The 10,401-nt window shown below is 41.1% G+C and overlaps 2 protein-coding genes across 5 annotated transcripts in view; one reads left to right on the forward strand and one right to left on the reverse strand.

Moving 5' to 3' along the window:
• Positions 1-4,552, forward strand: part of LOC111869635 (UDP-glucuronosyltransferase 2B31) — a 27,629-nt gene extending 23,077 nt beyond the window's left edge. For all 3 annotated transcript variants that reach the window (XM_033753504.1, XM_023861300.2, XM_023861299.2), the window contains exon 8: positions 3,358-4,552. In XM_033753504.1, coding sequence (XP_033609395.1) covers positions 3,358-3,673 — 316 coding nt within the window. In that variant the 3' untranslated portion in view covers positions 3,674-4,552. The remainder of the gene's footprint in view (positions 1-3,357) is intronic.
• A 244-nt stretch (positions 4,553-4,796) lies between these two features.
• Positions 4,797-10,401, reverse strand: part of LOC111869631 — a 7,108-nt gene continuing 1,503 nt past the window's right edge. For both annotated transcript variants that reach the window (XM_023861294.2, XM_023861295.2), the window contains 3 exons: positions 9,571-9,788; positions 6,789-7,057; positions 4,797-5,024 (listed from right to left, as the gene is read on the reverse strand). In XM_023861294.2, coding sequence (XP_023717062.1) covers positions 4,820-5,024; positions 6,789-7,057; positions 9,571-9,788 — 692 coding nt within the window. In that variant the 3' untranslated portion in view covers positions 4,797-4,819. The remainder of the gene's footprint in view (positions 5,025-6,788; positions 7,058-9,570; positions 9,789-10,401) is intronic.

Here is a 10,401-nt window from a genome sequence, read left to right on the forward strand (position 1 = left end):
CCCTTAAACCACAAACGAAGATCTTCCTCGCACCTTCTGCACACCTTGTGAGGAGCCCAAGGTTTGTCTTGATCCCCAAGTTTCAATTTGAAATAAGCAAAATACACTTTCTTCACAAAATCACTTGTTTCTTTGTTGACTTTTAACTATGTATTCACCACAAATAAAACAAAAGTTGTCCGGAGAAATAACACAACCGCTTTGAGCCATAATACAGAGCTAAAACACAAGCACAGTCACGTTTGAATGCAGGATGTAAACTGAGTGGCTTATACATCAATCAAGATCCTGAACTTATTTAGCATGTTGACACATGCTCAACCGAGCTAGTAAGATTCCTCACCTTTCGCTACAAACAAAGTAAACGTGTTGAGACATGATCGCCTGAGCTCCTCACACCGCCAAACTCACCCTACCAACCCCTTCCACTGACCCCCCATCCCACCCATTTTCTATCTGTATTATTTTTTAGATCGACTCTTATAAATATTATTTTAAAGTAATAAATAATTATTGGATATGGTTTTTAGAATCAACAATAGGATACCAGATTTCATGATGAAGAGAAATTTCACGTAAAATTAAACTAAAAATATGAGTGTTGCAAAAAAATTTATGTGATGGATTTTTTTTACTATTTTTTCCGGTTTAAGTGAGTAAAAATCTATAAGAAACAGTAAAAATATCCTATGCAGTCTTTTGGTTGCAGACCACTAATTATAATTAGTGGCCTTATTTCTGCTATTAATGTTCACGGGTGAAGGCGGGTTGCAGTACCTCCGACGCAGCCCTGAGAGTCGGAGAAGGCTATGAAAACGGACCCAGCGCCTGGGGGACATAAACAAAGGGACCTGGTCCTCCAGTTGGGGGTTGAATGCAAGGCTTACGACCTTGTTGTGTAAAAAAAATTGTTTGCGAAATTCCAAAAGTGAAAACCGGATGAAATCCGGCAGAATATTCTTGGGAAGCTTATGGCTAAAAAGGGCTGTTTTGCCCATGATGATGACGATGATGCTATTAATGACTAATTGCTCCATTCAGCAATCGATGAATTATTCATTTGAAATTTCTCTTTATTATAACAGAAAGTAAATGCTTTTTGAATGCCTGTGACAACACAATATTAAACTTTGTTAATGTTAATCACATATCAGTATTTACTTAAAAAAAATAGGTAAATATTTTGAGACCTACTGGTAGTGAATCAGAAGATGTAAATATTCGTCACTGTGAAACGTTGTTCTATTCTGAATAAGCTTCGTTAAAATCAATCAGTTAATTTCGTAGTACTTATTGGACGGTGGTAGATAGATACATATATTTGGTCTGACAATAAAGATCGTGAACTCGCCACCGGGTTCTTGTCTTTACAGCAATGGACAGGAGCCTCACTATGGTTTGATGACGTTGCCATATCAGCGTTTCATAGCTGTGTTGTTGTTGATCTGTGACAGTCTCTTTTTGAGTGTATTAAACTTGGCAAGAGTGGAAGCGAAATCAGGGAGATGTTAGTGCACGTTTATGGGGATAATGCTATGAAGAAAACAGCAGTTTACAAGTGGGTGACACATTTTTCTGAGGGAAGAGAAAGTTTCATTGATGAAGATAGATCAAAACGGCCAGCAGCGAGCAGTATTGAAGAAAGCATTGCGAAGTTCGTCAAATTGTGCGTGAAAATCGCCGGCTGACTGTCAGGAGCATAGCAGAGCAAGCGAACATCGACAGAGAGACAGTTAGGAAAGCCTTAGCTGAAGATCTTGACGTGATGAAGGTGTGTGCAAATATGGTGCCAAAGGAGCTCACCAAAGAACACTGCCTGAGAGGAAGCTTTTAGCTAGATAGATAGATCAGAACGGCCAGCAGCGAGCAGTATTGAAGAAAGCATTGCAAAGTTCGTCAAATTGTGCATGAAAATCGCCGGCTGACTGTCAGGAGCATAGCAGAGCAAGCGAACATCGACAGAGAGACAGTTAGGAAAGCCTTAGCTGAAGATCTTGACGTGATGAAGGTGTGTGCAAATATGGTGCCAAAGGAGCTCACCAAAGAACACTGCCTGAGAGGAAGCTTTTAGCTAGTAAACAAATATCTGTGCTGGAACACCCTTCCTATTCACTGGATCTAGCCCCCAGTGACTTCTTTCTGTTCCCGAAGATAAAGGAAATGTTGAAAGGAAGGCATTTTGATGACACTGATGACATCAGGAGTAATAAGACAGCAGCTCTAAAGGCCACTCCACAAAACCAGTTCCAAAATTGTTTTGAAGGATGGAGTAGGCGCTGGCATCGGTGCATGACCATCAGAGCTATGGCAGACAGTTGCTAGGACTTCACAGCTGGAGGATAAGCCCTGTCATAAGGACGCTACCAACACATGACAACACAAACAGAAGAAACGCAGATATGAATCGAGCGGGTTTCGAACCCACGAACCTAGAGTTTTAGCGGACGAAATTATGTCATGACTTATTACAATTGCCGTTATTAAAATGCTTAGTTGGATTTGATGTTCTCACATATTATGAAGGGTGTTGAAGAATGGAACCGATTCGTTCCTCTGGAACGTCGATTTACACAAGATCTTCAAGGTGTCACATCCCAGAAGACGACTTTCTTCATAGTCATCGCCGTGAAAACCTCAAAACTTACATAGACTGAAGATATTTGAGAAAAGAGTGTGTGGTAGAATATCTGGGTAAAGGAAGAACGTAACAAAAGGTATTTGAGGTTGTTATGNATGCTGTGGAGGGAATTATAGCCTCCATGACAAAGGATATTCGACTCTTGTTGCAATACAATCTTCTTTTGAAGAACACTCATTGGGCTTTCTCCGAACTAAATGATCCTCCACAGTAATTTCCATTTTTTTCTCATGGAGTGGCTTCTTGCTGCGGTCAAGATCTATCATTTATTCCATCATGTCAGGCTGACTTTTAGTGTATTACCCCACATTACAGTTGCACTGTGGAGAGAACTCCGTTAAAAATGTTTTAGTATGCATGTGCCCCCCTTGGCACTACAGCCCCGGTGGGCCTAGGCCTACCTCCATGAACTTCTCCGTTCACTTCGGTTTTTCTAGATCTTACACATTCGGTAGGACTCCTTGGGCGGGTGATCAGGTCATCGCAAGGCCTCTACCTGTACACAATCTAAACATCCATGCCCTGAGTGGGATTCGAACCCACGATCCCAGTTTCCAAGCGAGCGAAGACAGTGCAGGCCTTAGACCTCTCGGCTACGGTGACCGGCTGATGACACATTTACGGTGTATAATTTTAACGCGTTACATTGATAACCTTTATCTCGGTTATATTTGATAAATAGACAGTTGGGCTAACGGTTAAATTGACAATTTCTTTAGTTTCAGAGAAAATATGCAGAAATTTTCTGCAGTATCAAAGGACGTACCTGACAAGGCATTAGATAGAGCAATCTGGTGGACAGAATATGTACTTCGACACAATGGAGCCCGTCATCTTCGCTCAGCGTTGTTGGACTTGACATGGTATCAGTATCTGTTGCTGGATGTCGTAGCAGCTTGTTTACTAATCATCATAGCAGGGCCTTATCTTATCTACATAATCATAAGAAGAATACTGTGTCACCTACTGAATCATTGTTCGAATAACTATCAAGACATCAATGCAAACAATATTGTGAATAAAAAAAAATCATAATTGAAAAACGCTGTTTAAATTCATGTTCTCAAAACAGAATGGAATGAATTTCGTGGCCGAAGTTGCAAAGTCCCTGAGAGACCTATTATTGTCACAACATTATAATTTATTTAACAGGATCAACCAGTGTTTTTTGAAATTATTATAGTCTGAAATAATTAGTAGGTTATGTAGTTCCTTCTGTAATGCTGCAATACTCCTATATATTTCGTTCGTATTTTCCGTTTTAAGAAACAATTCACATATTTTAGTATGTACTAAGATGTTTATGGTCATCATTTATGCCCATTGCTTTCTCTTATAAAAATGTGCTCACCGGTAATCTATGAAAAAACACAACTGAAGATACGAACACAGTGTCGTGCTTAATTAGTTCAGCACAGGGACAAATTTACGCGGCAATGTTCTTACTTGTTACAAGTGCGAGAACCTCCTATCTCAACAGAAAGCTTTTGTTCCACGTTACAATAGGCCGTAAAGTCGGCCACGTGAGGTGCGTTATCTCTGTTCTCATTCAGATATCAATTGGCTGGCCCATAAATAAGCATAATGTTATGCTGTCACATCGCGTTTGGCAGAACGTCAAGTAGGTTATACGTCAACACCAAAGATACGCCGCATGTGCCAAAGCTTATGAGTAGGCGTACCATGTCCAGATATGTATGCTTATGGCGCTGTTATTGCCTATATAGCATCAGATGAACTAAATGTACGATGAACTGGAAAGGATTTGGAAAGAAACGACCGTTGCCTGATCTATGTCGGCTCTCGGCGTTTGAGGAGCACGCGGTAGAGCCGTTGGTAGTGGCACTATACTACAAGCCGGGAGGTCGCGGGTTCGAGTCCAGAAGTCACTGGATGTTTCAATTGACCTAATCCTTCCAGCGCACTATGGCCCTAGGGTTCGCCTCAGCCTCTAACGGAAGTGAGTACCAGGAATCTTCCTGGGGGAGAGGTGCGGCTGGCGCATAATACTGACAACCTCACCGCCATCTGTGAGCCGACTGTCTAAAGAAAATGTGGGAGCCTCAACATCTCACAACCATATGGGCCTCCGCGGCCTGTTACAGGGATAACGTATTCTTCATGTGTTATAGAAATACTCGTTGAATAAACAAAAGAATGTGCTCATTTCAAGTTTAATGGTTAAGACAGAAAGCCACTGCTCATCCTTCTCCACCCGAGCTCTAATGTTAACAGCAGAAGAGCAGCAGTTATGCCACTTGCCAGAAGAACTAAAAGGTCCGACGATACGACAATTGCAGGCTCCTGCAGCAACTCATTTGGCTTCGTTGGCCACGTTCTGTCCACAGATCGTTTTACAAGTCCCGTCCTTCTGATCTCTTGCATGCTAGAATGGTAAATACACGTATACATAAGTATAACACCATTTTGGCAGAGAGCGCCCTTATTTTCATGGGATTTGACGTTACTACAGGATGGCGATCTTTTGCGTAATGAGGTTGCTTAGTTTAACATATAGGTTACTCTGAAACTGGTACTCATGTATCAAGTTACTGTCCGTGTGTCCAGACCTGGCCGCTCTCGGAAGAATGCGCAGTGAATTTGGTCGAGTCCACTGAGATATGGATTGTGGGATGTGTGTGAGTTACAGCAAGGCCTTAGTTATGTGTCACTCTCCGCCCTCCAAAAATATAAGTGCAACCACTGCCCCACTGCTTCTTTGCAATCCTCTCCTAAGTTCCCCTCAAACCTAGAGGCCAGATCTAAAAACACAGCCTTTAATAGACGTCACGTCCCAGGAGAGAATAATCTTCATTAATGTTTTACCCTAAACTACAAAACTCCTAGATGAACTATTGTATTATTCTGTAATTCGAACCAAAAATAGACATATTCCCATTGTTTCTGGTTTCACGTAACACCAGTTTCATAATTACATGGACAGTTAACCCAGTTTCTTCCAAAAAATACGGACGCAGTTTTCCGCGGCGATTGGAAAACAATATACTGTGGGGTTACAGTGGACTTACATTGGGCTTACGTAGTCTGGTGTGTGGTTGTCAAAGTTTCGGGGCAACCAGTTGCTCCATCATCAAGAAGAGGAAGGAGGTAACTGATTCATCAGGAATATCAGTAACTACTTACCAGGCTATACGGTGTCATAACCCACAATACCACAATCTAAAATATAATAATATATAAAATACCATTCGATACAACAGTCAAAGTTCGTGAGGAGTTACTTTTACCTTAACATATTTTCTTCATTTTAAGAGATTTTAATAGCCAATTACCTGAAATGCATTTTTTTTAAATTCGGCGACGTTTCGGAGGAATGTACCATTTCAGTCTTGAGAATCAAAGAATAAACTAAGGAACAAATTATTAGGATGCGAGCAGTCTGTCCTGAAGCTAGGAGCAGTATAGTCCTCCGAATCATCGGCAAAATAGTACCAGGTTATACGGCGTCACATCCTAGAAGACAGTATTCTTCACGGCCATTTCTATGAGATCCTCAAATCCATCATGTATTAACACCGGTAGCCAATCCTTGGAGAGCCCAGAATTAGCTGTGCTCTTACAGTTCATTTGTGCATGTTGGCCTATGTAGCACGCAGAACTGTAAGTAAATTAGGCTAGTATTCTTATACTCAAGTATAATCCCTACATCTCAGCGACATGAACACGTATAAACATACGCACATTTATCGCTGTACCTAATTAAACACTACGCCATGAAGACGTATGAGGAAGTGGAGAGTTATTGCCACATGTTCTTAATTTCGATCCTAGATGGAGGTGAGTTTCTGCTTCACGTTCTGGCAGATTAAATCTCGTGAAAGTACCCGCCGGTACACTTTGGATAGGAGAATAGCTGAGTCCCAGGTTCGATCTAGACGATAGCCTTTCCGGGAATCGAACCCCAATTAATAGATCAACCCCGTAGCCCAGTTCCTATACTGACTGGGCTATCCCGGCCTACGTATAGTCATTGAAACATAACTTTAATGAAATGATGCCTGTGTGAATTGTGAAACGACTGTGGATTCTGTCTTCTGGGGTGTTCTACCAGACTACACGGCGTTACATCCTGAAAGCAGTACCTTTCATATGACTTGTACCTCAGTCCCCGTCTATAGAGCATACTCACTGGTCAGTGAAGAGAGTTCTGTAGCTGCTTGACTTGCTGATGAGCATAGACAGAGTCGTGGTATGGAAGGCGCGTGGAATAGCCACAATATTACAGGGTATTTCCTTTTCTAATCCTTTCAGTGAAGTGTCCAATGTAAGGAAGCTATATTTGGACTCGTCACATAGCTTCCGCAAGCCTTCCAGATCAGTCTGAGGTAAAGCATTAGAACGTACTTCTGGTTCGATTAGATCCGTATAAATTTGCCTCATCAGAGGATCGTCTGAGTCCTGTAGACATATAAAAATTAGGAGGCGTGTCGGTTATAGTGTTCATCTGTTATTGTACAATGTGAAGTTCGTACTTTAACGTGGATGGCAAGAGCGTTTCTAGGCAGCGACTTGTAAACAGCCTTCAGTCGCGTAAGCGCACCCAGCAATATGATAAATGTTTATGGTTCGTTGCTAGGTAATAGTCAGCGCGCCAATGGATTGGCGAGATGGGTATCATGTGACTGGCTCTTTATGGAGTCCGTGCCGCGACCGTTGCTATGCAATGTCACGGTAAACACTCTTCTACAACAATGGAGGATGTTTTCTGTGTGGTCCCTGCGGAGGCTATATAACGAAAGTTAGAGACAGAAACCCGCGTGGAGGCGGGATCGAATACCTCCAACGTGACCCTGCGAGTCGTAGGAGGCGACGAAAAGGGAAGCCTCAAAACTGAGACAGTAAAATATGTTCGCGAAAACTAAGGGACTCGGACCCGAGAAAGACTGCACTGGCAAGGGCCAGCAGCATATAGAAAAGACAGACCCGTCCTCCCGTCAGAGAGGTTGCACCACAAAAACAAGATCGCAACTGTCAGACAGTAATTAATATCTTGTCTTGAGCCCCAGATGGGGTTGGACACCAAGGCTTACTGAATGACCGACCGTCAGTCGCAATGATTTTGACTTTGAACAGATTTCAGTGTTTAAGTTACAGTGAGAGATTTCTCGATAGTAGACAGCCACGGGAAGTTCGTAGAAGATCTGTGAAGACTTAAATTGTGATCTGAAGACTGTGTTTATCTGTAATGCTGGGAGTGTGTATTTCAGTGAGACTGTGCTAGTTTCTGTGTTGAGATCCGTTGCCAGGAGACGACTAGTGAAGACGGAGAATCCTAGTGTGTGTGCAACGGTGAAATTGAAAGCGTGTAAATCAGCGATAGCGTTGTATTTCCTGTAATTTAAGTATGATTAAGAAAACTTGTAACCGAAGTGCCAATAAATCCAATCATCGAGCTAGAACCCGTCATTTTGTCGCGCGTACCATCCTACACTTGACAGTACGACATTTTAAACCTAATATAAATATAAGGCCACTCACGAAATTGTACTCGAATGCCGTTGTGTCTCGGGAACCATAACATTTTATATTTTGCACCACCAAATTTATTTGAAGTACATATTTATATTTATACGTTCGTATTTTGGTACCAGATTTTGTTTTAAGCTAGTTATGTTATAATATCCATTATGATTATATTATAACTTAGTTGTGTTGACCGTCATTTCATTCCGAACTGAAAATTTATAGGGTATAGCTAAGTGTAGTCAGGTGGAAGCTTACCGACATCTTCAGGGTCAAAGGTTAAGTTAATTAAGAAACCGGCATGAAGGAGGCGGCTTCCTTTTGTTGGTTGCTTGTTAGGCTCACTCTTCGATATTGAAGCTCCAGGCAGTACGATCTTCCGAAACGTCACTGAACTTCCACCAGACTACACGGCGTTACAGCGCAAAAGTTAATATTTTTAATAGGTACATGAGTGGCTCAAATTCAGTAAATTAAGATGAGATTAAAAATGGGTAATACTTGCTAGAGGCCTAATTCGCTTCAGAATCTTGTTTCTTTTCGACTCCAGTTTAAAATCATAAAGATTTTAGATTTGAAAGTATAATGTTATCCGTTACTGCTCATTGGTATAGAATTGTATCTTTCATCCTAAGTGAAATACACTGAGTAAGTTATTTCTGAAGATAGTATCTGGACCAGAGAGACGAGGTATAGAGCGGCTGAAGAAAACCGAGTCATTAAGAGAACCATAGTTCGTGTTCGTCACGAAATTTCTTCAGGGTTATCAAATAAATAAGGATGAAATTGGCAGGATATGTAGTGCGAATGGGAGAAATGCTAAATGCATTAAATAATTGTAGTCGTAAATCCTTAAGGGTAGTGATAACTTGAGAGACCTAGACATAGATGGAATTATTTGATCTAACCGAACTGTTCCCAGGAATCTAAGGATCTGTGCTATAGCTATCGACAGGGGCCATTGGACAGTTTTTCACATTGAAGATGGAAGGTTAAGTATCTTCGAAATGTGGGCATCTACACGATTCCCATTTCCATGAAAGAGACTTCACATTAGCATCAAATGTGCTGATTTATTAGCACAGTATTGAGCACTTAGGGTGCCATTTTCTTTTTAGTTCAACATGATCGAAAGCTCTAAATATTAACTCCGATATCTAATTAATATACGGAAAACTTTCCCAGTATCGTGACACACCATGTTTCGTGGTTCGACAGGCCACGATAAAGTGCCGCAAAGTTTAATGGTATTCCACAGATGGTGAAGTTACCGAACTATATATGGAAGGGGATTGTTCAAATTAACTGTGAAATATATACTTCAATTTATGGCGAGTTCAGAGCGCTGAACCACGACATAAGTGTAAGTTATATCACGAAATTGGGCAGGTATACTTTAATCTGAAATCTCACTTCCATGTTACACTTCCACGCAGTCATGTATTTACCTGAAAGAGATGCAGATGTCCAGTTGCACGGTTTAATCCGAGGCGGTAACTTCCGTCTTTTAGGAGGCCCTCGAAATCTTCAAAGGGTAGCTTGTATCTCCGAACAGCAAGGAACGAGATAAAGGTGGCCGCATATGACGTCGTCATGATAACAGCTGTGACGTAAACCATGAGGTAGACTAGACGAGAGGACAATGTCTTCGGGGCAATGGCATGACCTAAAGGCAGTAAGCACATATGATCATAGTAGCAGACAAATCAAAGGAACACAGCTGCACGTAGGTAGGGATAGCAGCAGACAAATCAAAGGAACACAGCTGCACGTAGGTAGGGATAGCAGCAGACAAATCAAAGGAACACAGCTGCACAAAATTACATTTTTTATTTGATACGAGAATCCCATACTCGAATGCAAAGATACCAAGCAGTCTAGGGGAAACGGAAGTGCTTGGTTTCTAAACACCGACTGTTCTAAGGTGGGTATCGATAGACGGCGACACGGCGTACTGGGTTTTTACAATGGCTATAATGTAACAACGTAAAGCCAGAATATATATATATATAAATGAATAATTGAACAAAGAAATATATCAGTTGCAAATATAAAGAAATACATAACAAGAAGACCATGACATAACTCCGGCCATCCAGACCAACGAAACCACAAGGGCCATCATCCATTACGCTCACCAGAAATAATAATAATAATAATAATAATAATAATAATAATAATAATAATAATAATAATAAAGGTCACTTGTTGTATATGGATGACTTGAAACTGTTAGGAAAAAGTGAGGAAGAATTGAGGGACGAGATTAAAATTGTAAA

Source organism: Cryptotermes secundus, unplaced genomic scaffold (assembly GCF_002891405.2).
Source record: "Cryptotermes secundus unplaced genomic scaffold, Csec_1.0 scaffold611, whole genome shotgun sequence".
NCBI lineage: Eukaryota > Metazoa > Arthropoda > Insecta > Blattodea > Kalotermitidae > Cryptotermes > Cryptotermes secundus.